Raw genomic sequence first — 25,262 nt, 5'->3', positions numbered from 1 at the left:
GAAAGTACCAAACGTTTTGGGTTTTATACTTGTACACAGAGAAATTGGAGACCTAAAACAAAAACAGATTAAGACAATTTCAAAAGTAAAACAAATTTACTGCTTTCAAAACTTTTTTATCCCATTTTGTTAACCTAAAACTTGTATTTTCTTTGTGCAAACTAAAGATAAAACCAGTAGCGCTAAGTCATTTTGAAATAGATCTCATTTCTCTTATTTATTTATTAAAAAATCTTTTAAAAAAGTATCATGTTTTGGTCATATTCTAATAACCAAAAATATTAAGAATCTTTTGAAAATTCCCAATAAACCATACAGTTCATTTAATCATGCAGTATAAATCACATCATAAGTAGACAAATTCCATCCTCTTAAAGGTATTACTCATTCAATTTTATTATCACATTTTGTTTCTGATTCATAAGCCTGCCAACTTATCGCATTGGATTGTTTGAATGAGTCATGAAGTTCAATTCAAAACTCCTGAAAAATGGATCGTTATCAGATTCCTTCGCAACCATATTTTGGGTTTTTTTGCGAGAATGTTTGTTTGTTTGAAAAAACGAAAACAAGTAGCGTCTGTAACAGTGGCACAGCTAGCAGTCTTAGGAACAAATTTTTGAGGAAGTGTAAACTTTGTTGGTTTGCTAACTTTTTTGTTTTATCATTGCCAGTTTTGTCATTCAGGAAAAGAACAACTTCTTGTTTTAGGTCTTCCTAGTTGTTTTTGAGGAACAAATTATTAAAAAGAAGGCGTTGTCTAAGATAAATTTGACATATATTAGTTACTAGAAGAGTGACGTATCTTAATAAGCATTTTGATATAATTGCATTTAATATTAATTTAATAACATTTTCACACCCTGTCTTTTAAGGATAAGACGTCATTTCTAAATTATTATTTAAGAAATCATAAAAAGCGAAATGTTCATAAAATATGTGTTTTTTTACTACAACTAAAAAATCTTCAAATTCTTCAGGAACCATTTTCGAAAGATGTCGTCAAAGGATTACTTGCGTTTAGTCTGTTTTTATCTGAGGCCACCGCGAATAGGGTAAACCGCTACTTTTTCAGCTGGTTAGCTGGTGAACTTCTTGATAACAAGGCGACTTCTTCCATATCTTTCATATGTTATTCTTATGAACAACATATCCAGAAACCACAAAATATAACCGCGGTTTCTTTGAGATACAAGTAATCTTTAATCATTTAACAATAGCTTTGGTCTGGACTGTGACTTTTAGTCTGCAAAAGTATACCAGTAAAGTCGTATTCTTAAGCAGCCATTGCCTTTTTCCCAATTTCACTTCAGACTCAAGCCCCACTTTTCAGTATTCTCGTAGTATTTAATACCTCTATTTTTAACGATTATTTCTACACAAGTACAACAGATTAATATACATAACCTAGAGTATTTATGGAGCTGCTTACGCCTTAACAAACTTGAAACATTTGCAACGTAGCTGAAAACCTACATACCTGAATTTTAAATAAGACAAATAGCATCAGGGGCGTATGTTAAAATTAAAAAATAACGTTAATCTCTAAGTTTCTATAAGTTTTTATAGTTTAAACTTCAAAGCCTATTTTTAGTTTAACAAGCGGTCGAGAAAGCGGATCTTAGAGTTGCATCGAAAGTCAAATAATTACAAAAATCGTAAAAAAAGGACACATGGCACAAAAATGTAGCATTGGAAAGAAAGTGATTTTTGTTTACTGCTTTTAAATAAACTTCTTGCAAGTTCCTTAAATGTGGAAGAATCTTTTAAGCAAAAGATACACAGAACGATCTCATTTTCCTCCCACGTACACACTCATTATTCCACTAATTTGCATGGAAAGTCACGGTTCGTTTTCCTACTCGTCATTTAGCCGTTAGATCTGCATTGTTACGTTACGTAAGCCCCAACGTCTAACGGTTAATTCGCCAAGACGGAAACGAAGTTGCTGTTTTTATTGTTGCTGGCCGCCACTGATTGGAGAGCTCTTTTGCGCCCTCATTGTTTTTGTTGTTGCTGCTGTTTGTGGGGGGCAAAAAGGAAGAGGCAAAGGCAAAGGAAAAGCCAGCAACAGCAGATCCAATTTGGAGGCAATAATGTGCGAGAGAGCGAGAGGGGTGCAGATATAGCCGTACGCCTACGTGCAGATATGCGATTTCTGACGATTGCTGACGGAAATTGCAAGTTGCGATTGCACGGGCGCTCATTCTACCTTGTTTGCACATGGTCTTATGTACTTCACGGTGTTTGTATATGGATAAGAGCCCGCAAGAGTCATAAAACCTCTGCCATTTATGTACAGCCCTTTTTCCTCTTTCTCTCTTCCTCCTCCCCTCTTCCGATCCATTTGTACATACAGCCACGAACAAAGAAACGGCTGGCAAAGCAGAAAAAAGAAAAGAGCCAAACGCCAACGCCGTCGCCGACGTCGACGCCAACGCAGGCAGCGACGAAGTGGCGACCGAAAAACAGAGCCAGCCAGAGCGTGTGCTTCATTTCAAAATTTGCGTTCAACGAGAGCGGTTCGCCGACGCTGTGCGGAAGAAAAAGAGCGAGCAAGCGAGAGATAACGAGCGAGAGCGACGCCCCGCAACGAGAGCAACAAAAGAGCCGAGTACGTGCGAGCAAGATAGCCAACAAACTGTCCAGTGAGAGGCCGGCGAGAGCGAGACGGCCGATCGGTGTGCGAACGAAAAAAAAAACAAAGATACTCGCCCAGAGCAGTTGGCTACCTGCCTGGGCAGCATATAAGCGTGTGTGCGAGTGCGAGAGAGTAAATAGCGACCGACGCGAGCAGAGTACATAAACGAAAAGCAGCGTGGTCGTCAGTCGGAAAAAAATACTCAAAGCGAACGGACGTGTGCGGTCGGTTTGTCGACTTTCTTACTTTTATCGCTAATCAAACAGAGTGAAGCGACCACTGAAAATAACCGAGCATAAAACGTGTGTTTATATTACAACAGCAAGCCAAAAGCTAAAGCTTGAAAATAATATTACAAATAAAAAGGAAAATTTGAAAGTGAATTTCCTTTGTGTGACCAAATGCCGAGGCAGCAATAACAACAACAACGTCTGCTGCCTTATGTACGAAGCGCGCGCGTGTGTGTGTGTGCGCGCAGAAACATAGAGCAAAGCATAATACACAATAAAGGTGCCCACGAAAGCAGAGCAGCCGAAAGTGCCAGCGCGTGTTTGTGTGGCTTGCCTGCAGTTTGAGAAGTGAAGAAGTAAAAATAAAATAAGAAATAAAGTGAAGTACGGTGAAGAGAGAGGGAAAGAGGAGCGAAAACGCTGACTCAAAACGCTGATGCTCCGATACTCTGTGGATTATTTACTTGGATTATTACCCTGCCATTGGATTATATATGTATACAAGGCGACCACCGCGATGCCAATTAACTGGCTGGATTATTAGTGGATTAAAAATTGGATTCCGAGGTAAATGACAGGCGTTTACCAACACTGCCCTCGACCGGCAGCTGTTGCGCTCTCCTCGCTCTCTTTTCTCTCCCCTTTTATGGCCCCCTCTTTGTTGGCCCCAACAAGTGAGAATTTCGATTGGACACACAACAATTGACTAAAAGGGGAGCATGAGAATCTTCGAGAGTGTGTGTGTGACTGATTTTTACTGCTATTTCATTTTGCAACGTTTTCGTTTTATGTTTATGTTATGTATTTTCTTTGAATGAAAGTTATGTGCGAGTGTGCGTGTGTGTGCTTGTGAAAGAGGAGATAAAGCCGCAGTCTCGACTCTGCATTCTCCGAATTTTCGCTGGCTGCCTGCTTGTTGTTGTTGTCCATTGTCACAGTCTCGCGTTTCCCTTCTTTCTACTTCCCTTCGCATCCCTACTCAGCCCTCCATCCCACACACACACATTCACGCACACCGCACTCAAATGAGAAATTCCGCTGCTTTTTTTTTTTTTGGTGTTATCCTTTTCATGTTGGTACTCACTCACATTTTTTTTTTGCGCGCGGGAATCCCTGAGATCTTTAACCATGGGAATGGGTTCAAAAAAAGGGTAAGGGCAAACAGAAGGGTTCTCTCTTTTCGCACAACACTTAAAAGTGATGTAAAAAAGGATTTAAAGACCCTGCTAGCGGCTCTTTTTCGCCCTCTCGCATACTCATTCATTCATATTCCATTACCATGTTCATTTTCATTTTTTTCATGCATACAACTCCAGAGAGTTGAAAAGTTTTTCGGAAAAGTTTGCCGTACGTACCTTGACTTTTTACTGGCGCGTTGATGCAAAAACAACTTGAAATTGTTTGAAATATACATTTTTACGCCCCCCGACCCCCCTGAACCGCCCCCTCTTTGGATGTACTTGGCATCTGGTTAAAACTCCACTCGGCTCCGTAATAAAACAAAACACCCCTGCAACTCTTTCTCCCCCTTTTCGCTCCCCCGAGTGCTGTGCATTTCAATATATTCGTATTCGACGTAGGCATTCCCATGGCAACTACAGCATCCATTATCGAGGGCCCCCGCATCCATCGACTGATTGCAAATAATAGCTGGCAGATTGCTTTATGCCCGGCGACTCCTTTCAGTCTGCTGCTCGAGTCCCAAAAGCCTTAATTCCGGATTCCAAGGCTGTTTTTAATGTGTTTTTGATTTGTTTGGGTTTGATCAGCAACTAAACTAACATTTTTATTTCTGTAAAGAAATGTAAATAAAATATGTAGTTTTTATTAATAAAACACTTCGTCAAAAGTTTTTAACTAATAAAAAAATTAAATTAAAAACTAAAATCATTTTACCAAACAGTGTTTAATTTGTTTTGTTAAATGCTACTATTATTTGAAGGGATTCCTTTAAATACAGACACTTTGCAATTCCAAAAGAATTTTGCAGTTAATTTATTATTTACAATATTTTCTTATAGGCCAATTCTATAGATCTGTATCTTACGATGATCTTTGTTTAAGTTTTATCAGTCTTCATTCCTACTGTATATAACCAAATTCACCAAGCGACATGCAAAAGAAAAGATTGCGCTACACAAAATACGATCCCACCGAGTTCATTAACTCTACAAGTTTTCCCAGAAAACCTACATTTCCCTTGCCCCATTATTCTTTTGTAAAATGTTTAGAGTGCGGGGAGCGAAGCTTTAAGCTTTTCCCCACCACCAAAGAAGCGATATAGCTTCAGCTTATTGCTTTCCGCGCTCAGCCGCTGATTTATTTATAATCTTCAGCACACTCTCCGCCTGAAGTCGCTTTTCATTTTCCATTTTCCGTTTTCCATGCGCTTTATTCGCATTTAATTTCAACTTGTTCCATTATCTATTTTGCAGATTGACGCTTGTGCGAAAAACAAAAGCGAATTTTAGCAGCGCGAGAGTATTATTTACTATGATGACGCCAGAGTCGAAAGCAATATCGCCAACAGCAGCAACAACAACAAAAGTAACTGAAGCAACAGCAGCAACAACAACAACAATGGCCCATACACAACAAAAGTCGCAGTTGTCAACGTTGGCAAAGGCAACAACAACAGCAGCAACAGAAACAGCGACAACAACAGCAACTAAGGTGGCCAAAAGCGTTGTCAGCAATGCAAATAGCAATGGCAACAATTCAAGCAAAAAGCTGGCTTTGTCTCAGAAAACAACAGCAACAACAACAGCAGCGGGAACAACTAATGCTGATAAAATGCAAAAGCAACAGCAACTAAAGCAGCAACTTTTTGCTGCCTGCAGCATTAAAGTAAAAAGTGAAAACACATTAGCAACTGCTACAACGGCTGCAACAACACTTGCCACCGGCAAAGCAGCAAAAACAATATTAGAAAACAGCATCAAGAAGGAATCAACGCCTCCGGGAGCGGAATCCCTTGAGACCGCCGCCTCCTCCTCCTCGTCTTCGTCCTCCTCCTCCACCTCATCATCATCATCTTCTTGGTCCACGACCAGGAGAGCCCCATCAGAGGATGCCAGCACCTCCGCCGACGAGGAGAAGACGGAGGAGGAGCAACAGGCAGCGGCGTCTTCAACGGCGACAACGACTTCCGATTTGGCCACAACTTCAAGGCCACGCCCCGTCCTCTTAACGGCCGTCAATCCGCACATCATCTGTCACCTGTGCCAGGGATATCTGATCAATGCCACCACCATCGTCGAGTGTCTGCACTCCTGTAAGTACATCTCCTTATCCAACGGGGGTAGCCTAACTTGCCAAGTCAATGACCTCTACGTTACAAAGTCCATACAATTCTTTCTACTTTACTCCAACCTCTCAAAGTTTCTATTTCCAACTACCCTATTACTGGAATGAAATCGTTATCCTTAGCGCCGAAATCCTTTCACATCAATAGTTTTAAAAAGAAACTCTTGAAAAGCTAAGCTGATAGATCATAGTCTTTAATGAATTGAAGTTACTATACCATTACAGAATGGGTGGTATAAAATCAAGATTTTCTATTTTAATGGGCATGTGACACTTTAAAAAATACAGTTAAATGGGGCTGCACCTCTCAACAACAGAATGAAGATATAATAATAATGTAATATATAATCTAGTCAGTCTGTCGCAACTTAAACTAGTTTCATAACTACAATATCCTTTAAATTTTTGCCAGTAATTGTGATAGAGTTCGAGATACTTGGACTTAATCTGTGTCTTGTAAACTCCATTCAATGGCCAGGGATTAGGCGATGCCAAGTTGCAGCATCTAATCGCTTTGCCTTAATTAGAATGCCAACTGCCGTCTTGGGCACCCCTCCATTCCCACCCCCATCCCCTGGAAAGCCTCACCGCCAATAGCAAATACCAAATACCCATCCAAATCCCAACCTCCGCCTGTCTAGATGGTCTGCAAAATTGCCTAGACGCGATAAGTTATGTTCGCTTCAGGGGGCGGGGGATTTCGCGAGGGGGAGGGTTTCCAGGGAGGAGTGGGCGGGGCAGGCGGGCAGGGCCACAGACGACACGCAGATGTTGCCGGGCGATAAGTTTGTGGGCACATTAATGGTCCCGGCCACGGAGTACTTAGCTCGATTGATTGAGAAACTGTTGAGGCGGCAGGGCGAGAGATGATCTCTGCAACTCCAACCTACAACCCCTCCCCCGTGTTGAAAAACCCCGGATGCGTTATCAACGACACAGATATTAACACAACATTAGCATTCAGGCGGGGACTAAATGCCATAAAACTAGCGAATGTGGCCATACATCACCCGAATGCCGAGCCGTTCGTTCAGACATTAAAAGTTTCCCCTTTTGCGGCGTAAGGTTAATTTTCCATTCAAGCGCTCCTTGTTCCTGCTTTTTCCCCCATTTTTTTGCCGTTCGTAAATCTGGCAAACCAATGTGTTGATAATGGACACTGGATACATTTGGTCAGGCTCATTTAAATCTGTTGGCCGGCAGGGACAAAACGAACTGGGGGCCCCAGACACAGAGATACATGCTTACGTATGTAGAGCACCCGGGAGTCCCATCTAACTGTCAAACGAACCGAACCAAACCGAACCGAACAGGAGTGGGGACCCCAAACACTGGACTGCGGACTGCGGACTGTTTACTGGTGACCGGACGGACCTGGGACCGAAACTGGGCACCCAGACCCAGGCAAAACCAAAAGCAAAGGCAACGCAGAGCAAACCAAAGCGAAAACCGGACTGTGGCAGCAACAGCTGCCTTCGCAGGGTGCACTGCGAGAATTTCCGATTTCATAAACAGTCTTAAAATGAGAAAAGTTTTTTTTTGATTATATAAAACAGCGGTTGGCATACAGTACAATGAGACTGTTTTTTTTTGCGTGGGTAACTTTCACAGGTCAGCTTATCGATGTGTGTGTGCCAACCAATGATGTATACTGTACGTGTGGCGGCAGAGAACGAGCACAACTTGTCCCTATGACCTTTTATTGGGAGACTGCCTCTAACTGATATTAAAAAAATAACTAGTAATGGTGGTTTATGGTTGTGAGATGTATAAAACTACTTTAAAAACTTCTTTTAATAATATTAAGTTTTTTTTCTTAAGTATTTAAAAATGGTATTTTAATACTATACTACACTTTAGTGGCAGTTGTACCTTAAAAGTACAAAAACTGGTATATAATTTGTTTAGGTATTACCTTTATAAAAGTGTGGAAATAACTAGTAAAAGGGGCTTGTGTTTTTGAGATGTACCTAACGGTTATAACGGTTTTAATTAATTGAAAAGTTAATTTCAGGTATTTAAAAATGGTATTTAAATACTATACAACGTTTGAGTGACAGATGTAACTTGAAAGTACAAAAACTGGACATCATTTATTTAGATATTACCTTTAGGGGAGGGTAGAAGTGTGACAGAACGAAAGTAGTAGTAAAATTTACTAAAAGATTGAATGAAGCATAAAACTAGATCTCTCTAACCTTAATGAGGCTCTCAAAATAAGACTTAATTACAGTTTTATGGATACAAGTTAGTGACAGTTAAGAACTAATGAATTTCAAACCTTATTTCCTAAAATCTCATAGAAGGGGAATTAAAAAAATCAGATAATTAGTTCAGGATAAGAGCCTATAAAGTTAGCTAAGCTAAGGTATTTCTCTCAGTGTTTTGACGCCGCTGCAACTCTTGCAGAATGCTGGCTGCTGCTCTTCCCATTCGAGGCCATTTGGCGGGCAGTAACAACATTTTTTTTTGCTGGCTTGCACACGCCACCACCCCACACGCCCAAAACCGCCCAACTAACCCCCCGTTTCACCTCCTCAGTGCGAATTTTTCCTTTTATTTCGCTCTGTGTGTGTGTTTTTTTATTATTATTATTTCGGCATTGGACCAAAACTGACGGACAAGCGTAACAGGCGGCGGGCCAGCTTGGACTGACTGACTGTGCGACCCCCAGTAGTCTATCCTCGGCTCCTGCCTTATATATATAACCACCCCCCCTCCCCCCAATGGAATCTCCATGGTCTGCAGTTGGGTGACAGTTGTAGCGGGCAGGATATCCAAGGGAAAACTGGGGAAAAGTGGAAAAGTAAGGGGGAGCCACGCAGACAGAGACACTGGCATTGACATTAAAGTCAAAACAACTTTTTTGCAGCACGGCACGGCACTCACTTTGCCTTGAAGGCTGTGTTTCCCTGTTTCTGTTGCTGTTTCTGTTCTGTTTGGGTTTAATGTTTTCCCCTTGCAACGTCCTTTTTCCTCCTTTTGGGTACGTGGGTGGTTTGATTGCGTTTCCTTGCCATTTTGCGGGGTGGCAGGATGGCTCTACATCAAATCGAATCATCGAAATCTGTTGAGTTTATTTATTTCGAATGCCAGTGTGCATCGTAATTTGCCTATTTCGCGTACCAAAGCCCTCTAATTTATACTCGTTTTTTCCACTTGTACTCTTTTTTCAGTCTGCCACAGTTGCCTCATTAATCACCTGCGAAAGGAGCGATTCTGCCCGCGCTGCGAGATGGTCATCAACAACGCCAAGCCGAACATCAAGTGAGTACGCAAGAGCCCTTTGGAAGTATCTGTATGGTGGCGGCAGTAGCTGCGGATGCTCATCGCAATCGTCTGTCTTTGACAACGAGCGATTAGATGATAGATACATAATGCAAGGTCGTAGGCTGCAGGGGGGCCCAGGTGCTTGAGATTGCGATTCGTCGCTGTCTGGCTGAAAGTAAGTGCTGAGCAGCTCGGGGGAAAAGCATGACCAAACCTTTCTGACGGCCCAAATGGATCTTTAATGGGGAAAGCTGCTGCGATGGCTGATAAAAGAGAGCCAAGTAAATTATTCAAGTTCTTAGCGAAATGGTTCCACTCAATATTTGATGTACAAAGCATTCAAAGAAGGAATCACTGGAATATCACAGCTTTCATTAATCAATTTGCCTTTTCTTTTTGATCTGTGTTTTATAACCAAAACATTGATTAAGGGAAAGTTCCCAAACATAATCTTTTATGATACCCATATTTATTAAAGCTCGATAAAATAGGAATTAAAACACCCTTAAATGGAATACTTAATCCCACTTTTGTTTGGTGTCAAAGGGCCAATTGTGAATGACGTTTTCCTCGAGAAGGTAAGGAGCTTTTTGTTAGACGTCTGCTGACTAATATAATCAGAAAATCAGTACAAGATTAGCTCCTTTCATTTTCCCGCCTTTTTCCCGACCACAAACGTCACGGGCCGTGGAGACTCACTGTAGCTTATAGAAATTTTGTCTTAGTTTGCTTCTAGATTGATTTTCCCCAGGGGAAAGCAACTCTGAACCAAAGTAGTTTCTTCTTAAATGTTTCTTCCTCTTCTTCGACTTGGACCACACAACTTTTGGTATTTTTGGTGGATGAGTAGCGGTGGTATCGTCGGTATGGTTTTGCCCCGCCAAAGTTGAGCGAAAAAGTTGATCAAAAACCTTTGGCCCTTGGTGTGGGGCCAAGAAAAGCCTGCTCTCATTTTCCACCTCTGCGAGTAAAGTTTTCGCCTGTGGTTAACTTTATTTGACGGAGCCCAGGCATTTTCGGGAATGTCTAACTGTCTCGTCTGGCACGTTTCAATTCATTCCATTCCATTTCGCTGGGCGTAATGAAAAACACGTTTCATGTTCCGAGAGCTGAACCAGCGAATATATCTATTTAAGCCTTGGGCCCCCGAACAACTTTAATGGGAGTCTGTATATAGAGAAAACCACCCGCTGGCACCCCTACTACTCCCCTTCCCCACATCAAGTGGCACGTTGTAATCGCTGGCACACACAAAGAGATAATGAATACAAATTCAAAGAGCGGCGATATCGTGGGCAGAGGGCTGAGTAAATGAAGAGCAGGTGAATGAATGAATGAACCTTTTCGGGCTGCTGCCGCCTCTGCTGGCCAAATGGTGTGAAGTGGTGCCCTATGGATTGGAGCCGGTTACACGGAGATAAAATGATGAGCTACGCATACCATCCAAATGCCACAGGTCTATAGAAATGGAATAACAACCTGAGTCTTGTATAATTTTATCTTCAAAAGTCGAACTTTTATGTATTTTGCACTTCCATAAGAATACGTAATCAAGTGTTCAAACAAAACGTATATTTTGTTTCATAATTTGGCTCATAAACCCCCTATTTGATTACGTAACATTTAAACAGAACCCTATTAGAAGTCAAATCATTTGTTTTCTTAGTTTCTTTTTTTATTTAAATATGTATTTAAAAGCACCAAATTTTTATAGACTGGCATCCCAAAAAATTCAGTCATACCTTAAAAACTACCTTTATCCATATATTTTCAGTTCTTTTGATCAAAATATTTTGTGTCTTAATATTTATGATGCTGGTAGAGCAAACACTTTAAATACTTTCGCAAACATTCCTATTTCAGATCTTTTAAAATACAATGAACAATGGCTTTCCGGGAATTATAAAGATCAAAAGTGTTTGATTTAAGAAGCCCGTTTGTCTTTAGAAGTGATATGTAAGCAATTCCAAGATGAAATTAAAGAGTTAGGATCTTCGTTTCTCGCCGTGTAGATATAGAGCGGAAGATATAGCGGGGATTTTGGTGGGTTCTACAAACAAGTGCCCTTTGTATGCCGCTGGCCATGTTTTCCATGAATTTTTAGTGGCATTGTAGTAGTAGTCTCGAGTCTCCAATTAAATTTATTGCAAAAGTTTATTGTTTAACCCACCGAAAGGCGGAGAAGCAGGAACAGGAAAGGAGGAGAAAGGCACAAAGGTAGGGTTGGGGGAAAGGCACAGTGAGAACACAAAAGAAAACTCGCTCAGTTTGTCTTTACAAAGGTAAACACAAAATAAAAGCGCTGTGAAAAAATGAAGAAAAATAAAATGAAATAAACTAAAAGCTGGAAGTTTCAACAGCTCTTTTGTATGTGTGTCAGGGGCCGGCCATGTTCTTATTGCTTTACAGCCCCCAAAATCATCTGATATGAACTGCAAAAAGGCACGAGAAAAAAAAGAAATATAAAGAAACTGCAACGACACGCATTTCCAAGAAAACCGAAAACAAATCCAAGTGCGGCAGAGATAATTAACGGGCGGGTCTTGCGCCGGCTTGAGTTTGCCGTCGGCCAAAAACAACGACGACTGGCAGCAGCTGACAACAACAAATGCCAATGCGAGCTGGGGAAAAGGAACTTCCATACTATACTATGCCATACCATACCCATCCTATACTATACCATAATAACAGCTACAACAACTGGGCTGAGTGACAGGCGCGCGAGGGAGAAAGAACGACAGCCGAACAGTCTGGCTTCTGTTGGATATCTTTTTTTTATAATGTTTCATCCTTGCAACTGGCATCTAAAAGTGGCAGTTGAGAGGAATAAAAGTTGGCCTGGCTGAAGTTTGATCGAGTTATTAAAGAAATGAGAAAGAAAACGGTTTAAAACTGATTTATTTTTAACGTTAATTGAGACATTATTATTTAGATAGATTAAACTGGTCATTATTTCATTGATAAAAGAGCATATTGAATAAGGGGAATTTCCTACGCACATTAGAAATTCAGTTCCAAATTTAATCTTTTATGATACCAATATTCACTAAAGCTCAATAAAAAGCCATTTAAAACTTTATGACTTTAGCTAAGAATTAACAGATCATTATCTAATAGAATTCACTTAGTGTTATAAATTAAACAGCATAGGAGTTTAAAGCTCCCAGCTCAGGCTTTATTCATACAAAATGTATTATGTTTTGGATACAAGTTTTACATTGTTGTATTGTAAAATTGACTAAGATTTTATACTTTTACTTATACTTACTTACTTACTTATACTTATTATGTTTTGGCATCTCGGAATTATTTTAATTGGACCCCGATTGGTATCACTCATCTCTAATTTCATAGTTTAATTAATATGGTTGTGAAAGGATGCTACTAAATAGATCGATTAGAGATAGCCCATTTTCCACTCGGCAATGATCGAAAAATTTATGGCCGGGGGTTATGTAAATGAGAGCCATTTCATTCCCAGATCCCGAGATCCCGTAATCCCGAGTCTCCGATGCCTTGCCCTTACCTAATTCCCCCGTCCTCTCCTGCCTCTTTTCATCTCTCTGTTTTGTTCTATTCAAGACCTTTTTCGGTCTTCGTCTTTCGTTATTTTGGTTGAAATGATTGAAGTGAGCGCCTGGCTGCCCGGGGCCGTAGATGTTTTTCAAAGGCGTCTTAGGGCCAGCGTTGCTCGGTTCCTGTCTCAGTTGGTGTGTGAGTATCTGGGGGGAAACCACCACCACACCACCACCACCACCATCATCATCACCGAGCACCACTATCACCACTATACCATCGTCACCAGCGCATGCCAAGGGATATACATAGTCTGTCCCTTCCCTTATTTTTTGTACGGTTTTTGTATTTGTTGCGTGCCATTGAAGCAATAGAAAATTGCATCTGCCGCCTAATTTGTACAGGCTGGTGTGTCCCTCTCTCTTTCCCTCCTGAGGCACACAAAGCCTCATTTCCGCGCCAAGGAAGTCGCAAGTCCTGGTCCCCGACTCCTTGGCTTCTGTGTGCGTTCTTATCCACGGTGACTTTTTCCATTTCCCGGCCGCCTTTGTCTGCGTTCCATTTCACTGGGCATGATGCATCGTCTTCTACCCCTGAAAACCCTTAAGACTCGCAATTCCTAATCCGCTCGTCATTTTCCTCTCTTGCAGATCGGACACCACGCTCCAGGCGATTGTCTACAAGCTCGTGCCGGGCCTCTACGAACGGGAGCTGATGCGCAAAAGGGCCTTCTACAAGGATCGTCCACAGGAGGCGGCGTTGGCCACGCCCGAGCAGCGGGGCGATGACACGGAACATCTGATCTTCAGTCCCTCGGATGATATGTCGCTGTCGTTGGAATACGCCGAATTGGGGTATGTATCTTAATGGTTTAACTAGTTTAAGCAACAGCTAATATATACTAAGAGTATACCATTCTTATTTCATATTTACTAATCTATGAATATCTACCCCTTCTCTCTTCCCCAGTGAACTGAAAATCGAGTCCGAGTCCGAGTTGGTGGACACACTGCGTCCACGATACCTTCAATGTCCGGCCATGTGCCGAGTGAGCCACCTGAAGAAGTTCGTCTACGACAAGTTCGAGATCGATGCCCAGCGCTTTAGCATCGACATTATGTACAAGGTCAAGACAATCGTCCTGCTGGACTACTACACTCTGATGGACATTGCGTACATCTACACGTGGAAGCGGGATGCACCCATGCGGTTTTACTACCGTGTTTATGAGTCGCCCCAGCCGCTGGTGAAGCCCGCTCCTCGCCGAGTGCTACCACTGAAGCTGGAGAAGCACGAGAAGGAGAATCAGGAACAACAGCTGGCAGTGGAAGCATCTTCTCCGAAGGCGGAACAAGCGCCCTTGCCAGAGGTTCAGACTTCCATTAAAGTGGAGCAGCAGGAGGCCATCAAGGAAGTAGTGAAAGAGGTGGTCAAAGAGGCGACTGCTCCACCACCCACGACGGAGCCACTCAAGCTGGTGATCAATCGAACTATGCTGGAGAAGCGCGAGAAGAGTCACTCCCCACAGACGAGCTCGAAGTCGTCCTCGAAGAACTCCCCCTCTACGCCCGTTTCTTCGCCCTCAGAGCCCAATATCAAGCTGAAGATCGATCTGTCCAAGCAGAACAGCGTGACCATTATCAATATGTCTGATCCTGAGCGCAGAGAGATTGTGAAGCCCCTCAAGCCCGAGAAGGAGTCAAGGTCGAAGAAAAAGGACAAGGACGGCAGTCCCAAGTCGTCGAGCAGCTCCAGTTCCAATTCAAGTGGAGAGCGCAAGCGCAAGAGTCCCAGCCCATTAACGGTTCCTCCATTGACCATTCGCACAGAACGCATCTTGAGTCCAAGTGGCGTGAGCACCCTGAGTCCAAGGGTCACCAGTGGAGCTTTCTTAGAGGATCCCAAGTCGGAGTTCCTCAAATCCTTTGCTCTGAAGCCCATCAAGGTAAAGGTTGAATCCCCGGAGAGGATGACCAACAGCAGGGCCATTACCCCGCCCTCGGGTGCTTCGCAGAAGTTACCGTCACCAAAATCTAAGGGTAATTTGGACGATAGCGTGCTGATGAAACCGCCCAGCTGTATGCCGCCAAAATCGATTGCTTCCTCGAAGAGAAAGAGCAAGGACCCAGTGAAGGCGGTGTCCAAGAAACCGAAGCTATCGCCCCCACTCCCGACGGTGGACTTTAAGATACGCCTACCTGCCACCAATGGCAATCCTCCAGCTTCGGCGACTCCCAAGATAGAAAAACCACTGATGCCGCCGCCTTCGAAGCCACCAATGTTGGCTCCCCGGAAGCTCCAACCCTCCTCCCAGTTTGCTACGCCTCCATCGCCAATGCATCAACATGCCGGAGTGCAGATGTCAGCTCCTGGCAACCGGACGCCTATCGCCAAGCGTTATCAGCCCATTCTGCCAAAGGCTTCGCGACCGAATCCGTTTGCCAATATTCCAAATGATGTCAATCGCCTGCTCAAGGATGCTGGAACCGAAATTAAGTCGATTGGCAGCGGATCGGGAGAGAGTACCAGTAGCCCTGCCCAGAAGTCGCATGTGTATGGACCCAAAGGCGACGCAAAGATGGGGCCACCGCCTTCGCCAGCGATCTCCGCTAACGGAACAGCTGCACCTCAGGGTAACAGAAGTCTTGGAAAGCAGGGAAGCAATTCGCAGATGTCAGCTCCCAACAAGAGTAACAGTGCCAACAACTATCTGAATCTGGCGCTGTTCAATTCCAGCAAGTCCAAGGGCAAGGAGGCGCCTCCTGGCTGCCGCACTCCCATGTACACGCCCAATTCGCCCATCTACTCGCCCAGCTCGCCGCAGTATGTGCCCAGCTACAATATCCCAACGATGCCCACCTACAAGTACACGCCAAAACCAACGGGAAATGCCGGAACTGGTAGCGGTGGTGCCGGCAGCTACCTGCAGAACATGCTAGGTGGCGGCAGTGGGGGATCTCTTGGTGGACTGTTTCCCTCACCGCCCACCAAATCCGATCAGAATACCAATCCAGCTCAAGGAGGTTCATCTTCGGCTTCCCAAACGGGAGGCCACGGAAATGCGAATGGCAATCTCTACCTGCCCAATGAAGATGCACCCGAGAAGCAGCAGGTGAAGGTCAAGTCGCTGCTCAACTCTTGCAACATCAATATCCCCTCTTCGCTTTCGATCACCATCTCTCGGGACAATGGAGATCCCTCGTCACCCAGCAATGGACAGCATCCCAAGCACAAGAGTCCGGTTAATAACTACATTGAGATTGTTAAGCTACCTGACCAGCCACAGGATCAGGGTCAAGCCGCCAAGGAGGCCCAGAAACGACAGTCGCCACCTGCTGCAGGACAAGGACCGCAGCCCGCCAAATTGCCACCTCCGCCGCCATCCAAGGCAATTCCTTCGCCGCAGCACTTAATGTCGCGCATGACGCCGCCACAGTTGCCCCAAGTAGCCACCCCTCCGCCTCCAAGTGCTCCTCGTGTGATCACTCCACCAAAATCCTCACCTCCTGCCAATGCCGCCAAGGGAACGCCTTTGAAGCCAGTGCTTACGCCCACGCAGGGTGATAAAAAGACACCCAGCCCGGAGAAGCGAAATGCAGCCCAAATGGGTAGTCATTCACCAACGGCCAGTGAAAACAAGTCGCCCAAAGGAGGAGCAAATGCGGGAACGGCCACCCAGAATGGAGATCCGGCGGCCAAGAAGTTCCGGCCCATCCTGCCCCGCCAGAATGCCATGCCTGAGTTGGCGCCCAAGTTGCCAACGCTGGCGCCTCCCTTCGGTTTCAATCCACCCCTAAATCCAGCCACCGGCAAGAAGGTGCCGCCTAGCAAGAAGTCACCGAATGCTGGAGCCACTGGCCACCAGCCTGGTCAGCAGAAGCTAGCGAACGGAGGATCACAGCAGCAGGCGCCGCAGAAACCCAGTCCACCCCAAAAGAACCCACAGCAGGGTAAAAAGGTGTCCAAAAACCCAACGCCACCGCCTCCATCCCTGCCAGGAATGGGCAAAATGTTGCCCCATCCCGTCATGCACAGCCAGAATGCGCCGCTCAGCATTGCCTCTAGTGCCAGTGCTGCGGCAGTCGCCTCCGGACAACTGGACCTGACCAACTTCATCAAGGAGAACCTGATGAGGGTGCAAGCGGCGCAGGCTGCCCAGGCGGCGGCCGCTGCTAACCAGTCGAATATGATGTACAACTTTGCCCAAATGGGTCACATGTCCCCGGCGATGTACGGCTACCAGCAGGCGTATCTCATGGAGCAGTTGTCGCGGATGCAGCGCGCCGGAAACGAGGTGTTCAACGATTACCTGCAGAAGCTAAAGAGCGCCGCCGTCGCCGGTGGAGCAGGAGGTGGAGGGCCGGCTGAAGGAGAGCTAAAGCCGATGCTACCCACTGTGACGTTGCCCAGTCCAGGAGCCACTCCGGCGGCAGCCAGCCCCAAAACATCACCCCTGCCTGTAGGAAAACTTGCGGCAGCGGCAACGGCGCCCCAAACCAAGGGAAACGGCAGCAGTGGAGCGAGTGCACGGCAACAGACGGCGGCCACCGGCAACAACGGGGCAACAGCCTCTGCCGCCTCCTTGCCACCGGCCACCAAGAGCAAGTGAAGGAGTGGAGTAGTCGCTGCTGCAACCCCCCACGTAGCTCTAATTAATTTTTAAAGACCTTGTTTTAGTTATTCATTTACGTTACCCGTTCGTTCGTTGGTGCTTTATCAGAGCCCACGACCAGAACCAATTCCTCGCCCTAATTACGGTGGCACGAAATCCAACCCCTGCACCTGGGGGTGGATTCTCTTCACCCAAAAAATGTTACGCATCTAGCCGAGTGTAAACTGCCCTTGGTAGTAAGCCGGCGCTCTGTAAATATATATTAAACCATGCAGATATCTAGATCTAAGCAGTGATGTTGAATTGTATTAAAAAAATAAAAGAAAGGAGGATAAGACAGCGATTCAGAATCGATATATATGCAGATATACGAATTATATTTATTCATTTCCGTAAGCTAAGTTAAACCTAAGTGTAAATACCAGCTGTAATATACCATTTTGTATAATCTTTTCTACGTAAAATCAAGCGGAAAAATAGAAATCTAATTTATGCCAAAAACGTTGACGTCTTTTACTGCCACTTCCTAATTCCCAATGACTTTGGCTTGGCTCCGCACACACAGATACGGAGTCGGACAATGGAATGGCCCGATCCCAATGCTAATCAACTGGCCAAGGTCAGAGGTCGACCTTCCCGCAGACCGACCGCTGCGTTTCGAGCGTTTCTAATCTGCCAATTCCCTCCGACTGTCTGTCTGCCAGCGGAGGCAAAAAAAGAATGTCAAAATGTCTTTAAAATGAAAAATGTCCGAACGTTTTGAACATTCGACCATTCGAACCATCGGAGACAAAGGGAATAAAGATTATATTGGGTTTCTCGCCTGCACGGATGCGAGCCACGAACCCGAGAATACGGACGGGATGGCTGGATTTTCACGACGCCGTTTGAAAAATTCAATAAAAACGATTGGAAATTCTGTGGCCTTTGTTGTTGCTTCGCCCTTTTACCTTTTCCTTTTTTTTTTTGCTTCTTTTCTGCCGGTTTTTGCAAAGTTTCCGATTTCAAAAATAGGCAATTTTCACCAATGTATCCCAAAAGAAAACCAATCCGACGTCTCGAATCTAATTCGTATAATGAATGTGATAAGATAAGAGGCATTCGGAGAAGGGATGAAAGACAGATATCTCAAGAGGGGTTGAGATTAGGTGAAAATTGCTCTCCGCCTCAGGAGATTTATGCAGCACATGCGGTATGCGGTAACTTCCGAAGGCGGGCTCCACTTTGCTCCGAAAACAATTAACGTATGATTCCAAAAAGGAAAGTTATCTTGGGGATCATCATCTGGCCTCCATAATTTATACGATTGTGCGGTTTAAGCCGAAAACTCCAATTACAATAATTAAAGCTCTGGCGCAAAGTTTACCTTTTCTCGCCTGCAAAAAAGGAGAAACCACACGAGCGAACCACCCAATTTCCACCTCCATTTCCACTTTTCCGCAGCCAGATTCAAACGCCCCAAGTGGGCAGGGCCCATATGAAAACCAGCTTAATACGAACGGCTTTTAGCGCATTAAATGAGCATTTATAAATCATTTGGGTAAGTACGAGTACCCGCTCTAAAGATGCGAAAGTGGGCAACGCAGTGGCAATTACAAATGCAGCACTTCCCTCAGGTAGCGAGTCCTCACACGTGGGATACTTCCCATATGCTTTTCGGTATAATAATAATGAATATTACATTCCAAATGCCACGCACAAGTTATAACTTCATCCTCGAGTGGTTGAACACATGCATAAAACGGTCTTACGTGTAGGGTAACAAAATATTTACCAATGCCTGCAGATGGTTCCCCAATGTATGATTAATCGGAAGTAGCAACAACAGAATGCTTAACACATCATTTGGCAATAATAAATTATTCAGTTTTTCACATTGTTTATTTTCGGAAAATGTTCCAAGTATTCTACGTTGAAAAGGAAAAATATTAAAACTTTCATATATGGTTGTTGTTGTATAGTTGTGTATATATCCCGGTAATTTTTCCTAATCGTAAACCCTACCAGGAACTAAACAGCTTTATTTATGAACATTATCGAAACCAATCAAAGGACATTAAGTATTATTTTGTTGTTTTTTTCTTCTACATGGAATGTATTGTTGTTTCGGTAAATGAATTACTGACTTTACTATACTATACTATAATAAACAACTTATGCGTTTATAATTCCCAACTGGTACTAGCGCTTTTTTTCTCGAAAAGACCCGCAAGCTAAGCACTTATAAGAAAAATCCGCAGAATAATTTCTGTCAGTCCTAACATACACATTTAAATGGTTATAATTAGGATTAATGAATAATATTTGTTTGTGTCAGCCGTAATGGTATATTATTTGTGACACAAACCATTTAACATTTAAGAGTTTTCATCTGGTGGAATCTTTTCCGGTAAAATTGGTTGAAATTAAGATTTTATATCATCTTAGCCGTTTTTTTAGAGTTTTTATTAAGAAAATTTGCTTACGCAATAACTTTTCCAATTCTCGACCCTTATAATGATCGATTTCTTAAACAATACATTTTTTTTTCAGGTGTGGACGCTTTTAAGTGATTACGTAATATATGGACAGCCGCTTATTTAAGAATTAGTAATACCTAATTCATCATTTTAGGTCTCGGTAATCTCGGGAGACACCAATATCGCGTAAATCAAAAAATGTATTAAAAAAATGGAAAGTTTCCAAAATCATGACGTAACGAATGAACATGCGATATTACTCATATTTATATAACGAGTATATTCTGACACATCGGCAATCGCTTTCTCAGCCCATGAAAAAAGTAAGTTCTTAAATCGCTATTAGTTTTAAAAATTCCGCAGCAGGTATTAATAATTTTTCTGATTTCAAAAGCTTTTGCCAATTTGTAGTTTTCCAACCAAATAGTAATAGAAAAAATAAGATTGCTTGCCATCAATAAAAGCTGTCTTTATAAACCGAGCCAATAAATCTACCGGACACTTTGAGGTTCTCACCCCACAACATTCCGGTCCCTTCAACTTGTTGATGTTAACTTAAATCTTTTACTGCCCTGTTTGAATGAATTAATCCAGTTCAGTCGGCTGCATCTAAAGTGCCTCACCGGCAATTTGTCGTTGACATTGGAAAACTGGCGCAATTCATTGACAGCCCGGCCTTACTTTGTGGTTCCTGAATGTTTTCCTGGCCCAAGGGCATAATTAAATTCACACTTGGATAGATTAATGGCATAAGGGAGCTTTAAGTGGTGGTAGGATATTGATTATGGGCTTGATGAAAATATTAAACTACTGTGGTGCAGAGATTTTAGCGCACACTGAAGAGATTGGTATGAAGTTTCCTTTTCAGAAGTGTGTTTGGCTGCCCATAATTGAAAATGATATCTTACTTTTAAGACCAGATTGAACGTTTTATTGTGTTTAGTGTGCTATATATAAAGAACCCCTGAAAGCAGTTTAATACGAAATGAAAAATTTTTAATTTAAAAAGATAATATATTCCATACATTAAATTACACAGTGAAACACGAAAAGGGTAATCGCAGTTTGGAATTCAAAATCTGAAAGTACCCATCGAAAGGAGTCAGACCCCATTTTTTCGTTTCTTTGGCTTAGCGCGTGCTTGGACATTACACCAACTTAAAGATTTCTTGTAAAACACGATTTATAAGTGCAATATCTCTTAAGCCCTTTCGTATTTAAGGTGCAGTCCTCAATGATATATTAGCCGAAAACCTAGATTAAAAGCTGATAGGTGAATTAATTAATATGTACGTCGACATTACGTAATTTTGAAGACATGAACAGAAAATTGCAAGCTGCAATAAATATATAGCCTTTTTTTATTCCATGTCTTGACATTGCTTTAATATCGAATCGCAAGCTTACTTAGGGAAACATCAAATGAGGTCTGACTCGATTCGATGAGTACTTTCTTAGAATTTTAAAACCAAACTGTGTCTACAATCAAAAACCCTAAAAAATTTGGACAGTGTTATTAACCTTAATGGTTACTTTGTTTTTTAATTATAGTTTGTTTTAGAACAGACTTACAAATGCGAATATTTTAAAAACAACATTTATAAATCCATGTGAAATATGGAACATTTACAATCAAGATCGTAAACCTATTATTAGCATCACTTTGTGATTGAAAACGTAGTTAGCCTTTTAATTTAAATACTTATAAGGTTTAATGGTAATTTCGTTGTTGACCACTTATATACCTAATTAATTCAGTAGGCCTAAGATAATGCTTTTGCTCTACTATGAATCTAGACTTTGGGAACTCAATCAACAAGTCAAGTGGCACATCGATCATCCATCAGTCACTTGTAGAGTCGACGGACAGCCGTGTGATTGCTAATTAAATTTCATCTGGTGAGCACTTGAACTTGTCGTTGTCGTTGGTCTAATTTATCGCCATTATGTAACAAATGGTAAGCACATAAATTGCTGTTTAAGGGCACCGAAAACGAATTGCCATTGGACACAGGACGTGCTGAGTTTTTGGAGTAGGAGGGCTAAACTTTTTCCAAGCCGAAACTTTTGTTCCAAATCAATTAAAGGCAGTTCTGGGCAACTTTTCCCCTCGGCTCGTTTCCATGTGTGCTATAAGGAAAACGGAGGCAAACTGTTCAGTACAGGTTGTCCCGTGTAATTCCATATGAATCCATTAATCACAAACAGTTGCCCAGCGGTACTGGCGCAGAATATGCATCTGATCAAAGCAACTGCGCCGAGAAAACTAGAAAAATGAGACAATCGTTAGTTTAGATTGATATTAATTTACCCGACGGTTGGCCGCTTCCTGCTTATTAAAGAAAAAGATATCAGTTACCCAGATGATAATCCAAACATCCCCCGTTTTTCATTCAAATTGCATAATTTCGCAAATTTATTTAGTAAGTGTCAATGTCGGTAACACTTTTCTCGATCTGTTTGCCGTCACTTGCTAATTCAATTCATCAGTTCATAATTCGGTCGTGTAATCAAATAAAATGCCAGAATTAAGATCCAATTAGTGTTCCATTATGAATATGGAGGGTCCCGTAGTCCGCAGCCCGAGTCTCAAGTTGTACCGCGCCCTGATGCCTTATTTTTTGCGTGCCTGACAAAAAATGCGAATCCCAAAGACCGAAAAAAAAGTATCAATTTACCAGCGGTGGAGGGCAGAAGGAGCGTTGCGTCAAGGAGACGCCGGGTTCTTCGGTGGACTCAAGACAAGGCGAAATCAACGAAAATCCTGAACCGGAAACAGGAATAATAACTGCGAGAGTGCACTGTGGGAATAAGGGTGACCTAAACTGTGGCATCGAATTAAAGGTGTTCCCTCCATTTTATAACTTTTTATAATGTTGAACCCCTTTTATGTTAACTTAATTTTAGATTTCAGAACCATAGCTTGAGACTTTCTTTAAAAGAATTTAGATGGTAACATAACATCATAAGGTTACGATTTTTTAGTTCATACTAAAAAGTTCTCCAGGTGATCCTAAATGATTTGAGAAGATCAAAGCAAAGACAGTCCTAATAAAATGTACCATGACTTGTAAGTATTTTGTATGGTTATTATTAAGTTCTTCGTAATATTAGCAATAAATTTTTAAGAAAATATTTCGAAATACCTTATATGTTTTGAAATCCTAGTGTAGGAAATCAAAAGTTCTTCATTTATTCAAAACATTAGATTGAATCCTGCATGCATTTTAAAATAAACATGGATTGGTTAACTTTTGACCATTGGTAACTTTTTCTTTTGAGTTTGATAGCTTTTCAGAAATACTTTCTCGCAGTGTTTCGTTTCGGGGAACTGCGGGAGCAATAAGTATTATTCTTGGACGGGGGCTTACCATTGAGTGGATCTGAAGACTGCGGAGAATTGATTGATTTGAGTGGGGCAGGGCTGCTCAATTGTCTCAAACTGGCGGAGATTTAGCTTTCATTTTCGCTGGCAAAATGCTTGCAAATGTTTAAAAGTCACTTTGGCAAGACAAATGAGTGGGGTGATGGGTGGTTGGGGTGATGGGGTGTTGGGTGTTGCCTAATGGCGCCAGCTTTGGTGGCTGTTGTAATTAGTTGATTACACAACTGAAGCGAAGCTCCACTCGCCGAGAGGTTTTTCTGTTTGCATTGCAAATGAAGTTGCCACCGTCGCCTGGGTGGCGCTCTCAGTGGCTCGGGGGGTGCTGGGTGGGTGCTGGGTGGCTTGTCGAGTGGTGCGGTGTGGTGTGGTGCAAAAAGCTGATGCTGAGACAGCTGCATGACATTGCTATTTGCACGCTGCTCAGCCGACTGAATGAGTGAGTTTTTTCCCGTTCCCTTAGCCATAATGATGTCGAGTGTTTGGTCGAGAGTTCACACAAGCGCAAGGAATATGGCAAAGTACACAAAGTACTTGTGCTTTTTCTTGCGGTTTTATGTACCTTACAGCCTCTATAACCCGAACTTTACCAGGTCAAATGTTCTGTAATTTGCAAAAAAAGTATAGTGAAGTTAGCTCCACAATTCTTAAAGCTGGGCAGTTCTTAAACTTAAAATAATCAACATTTTCAAAAACTTGAGTCAGAAATTAGGTATTTTAAGACACTTTTATATATGTATATGATTTATTCAAAATATAACTTTTCAAAAAAAATATAAAAAAATATTTTAATACAGAACGGAAACCATGTATTTGTTGCAAGCCAATACATTGTATTTCTTTAAATTATTTACTACAACTTCTATAGGTCAACGTATATAAAATACTGAGTTATAAACAATTAAAACTCAAAAACAATAAAAACTCAAAACTCAAAAAACAATCAAGAAACCAATTAAAAAGTTTACTCTCCATCAATTTTTTTGGATTTTTTTTATATTTCTTTTAACAAAAGAAGGTTTAAAATGACACGTTTTGCCACTTACTGTAAGGATTTTTTTTAATTTCATACAAACAAAAACGGTCACCCTTGTTAAAATCTTAAAAAAAGTATTTTTTTTGCATAAAAACTAAAAAGGTTCAGATTTTGATGCCATCCATGGAAGTAGGACTGTATTTACGCAGGAGCGACTCATCAACCTGGGCTCGAACTTTTTTTTTTGTGGGCCCTGCTTATTGAATTATCAGCATGCCGCAGCGTTTTGAAGGGCTGTTTTTGCGAGGGGTGAGGGGTTGGCGGGGTTCTGCGGCGACTATGTGAACCACTCAGGCGATGCCTTTCTATGTACTTGGTATGTACAAAAAAGCCTGAAACCGCAGTGACGAAGGCAGTAACGAAAGCAACGCGCAGCCAGTGAGCCGTGCGGTTTACATAGGCGATAAGCACGCTCGCAGCGCACACAAAGATACATATGTACAATATATGTACATGCTCGCCCGCCCACTTGACGTCCAAGAACAACAAGGCGGGGAGCGGGAATCCGGATCCAAGGAGCTGCAAGAAGGGTGCTTTTGGCCACTGGAGCGGCAGAAAGTGTATAAAGCGTGTGGCACGGAAAGGAAAGAAGAAAGAAGCGGCAGCGGTACTGCCAAAGGCAGCAAATGAACCTAATTTGATAGCGCACACAGACTTCTAAGCCCATGTACAGATACAGATACATATATATCTGAGGGCAGCAACAAAGACCCACGAATATATCGCGTTGGGCTGGCAACGCTCATTAAATACTCTTTCAGCCGCCGATTTCGTTACGTTACGTGCGGACATTGGATGGGAATTTAAATT

At 42.6% G+C, this 25,262-nt stretch overlaps 1 protein-coding gene across 1 annotated transcript; it reads left to right on the top strand.

The window, feature by feature from the left end:
- Positions 1-2,614: 2,614 nt before the first annotated feature.
- LOC119550664 (polycomb group protein Psc) lies at positions 2,615-18,067 on the top strand. Its single transcript, XM_037859510.1, has 5 exons — positions 2,615-3,438; positions 5,307-6,145; positions 9,354-9,444; positions 13,614-13,817; positions 13,933-18,067. The coding sequence occupies exons 2-5, from the start codon at positions 5,365-5,367 to the stop codon at positions 17,570-17,572; spliced, it is 4,716 nt and encodes a 1,571-aa protein (XP_037715438.1). The 5' UTR covers positions 2,615-3,438; positions 5,307-5,364; the 3' UTR covers positions 17,573-18,067.
- The last annotated feature ends 7,195 nt before the right edge of the window (positions 18,068-25,262 follow it).

Source organism: Drosophila subpulchrella, chromosome 2R (genome assembly GCF_014743375.2).
Source record: "Drosophila subpulchrella strain 33 F10 #4 breed RU33 chromosome 2R, RU_Dsub_v1.1 Primary Assembly, whole genome shotgun sequence".
NCBI lineage: Eukaryota > Metazoa > Arthropoda > Insecta > Diptera > Drosophilidae > Drosophila > Drosophila subpulchrella.
Note: the sequence above shows the minus strand (reverse complement) of the source record. Positions and strands in the feature narration are given on the sequence as shown.

Excerpts from the sequence above, each read along its gene's own strand:
- LOC119550664 (XM_037859510.1), top strand. The coding sequence starts at position 5,365 with ATGATGACGCCAGAGTCGAAAGCAATATCGCCAACAGCAGCAACAACA. Across the intron at positions 6,146-9,353 it reads CGTCGAGTGTCTGCACTCCT|TCTGCCACAGTTGCCTCATT; the intron begins GTAAGTACATCT and ends CTCTTTTTTCAG. Across the intron at positions 9,445-13,613 it reads AACGCCAAGCCGAACATCAA|ATCGGACACCACGCTCCAGG; the intron begins GTGAGTACGCAA and ends CCTCTCTTGCAG.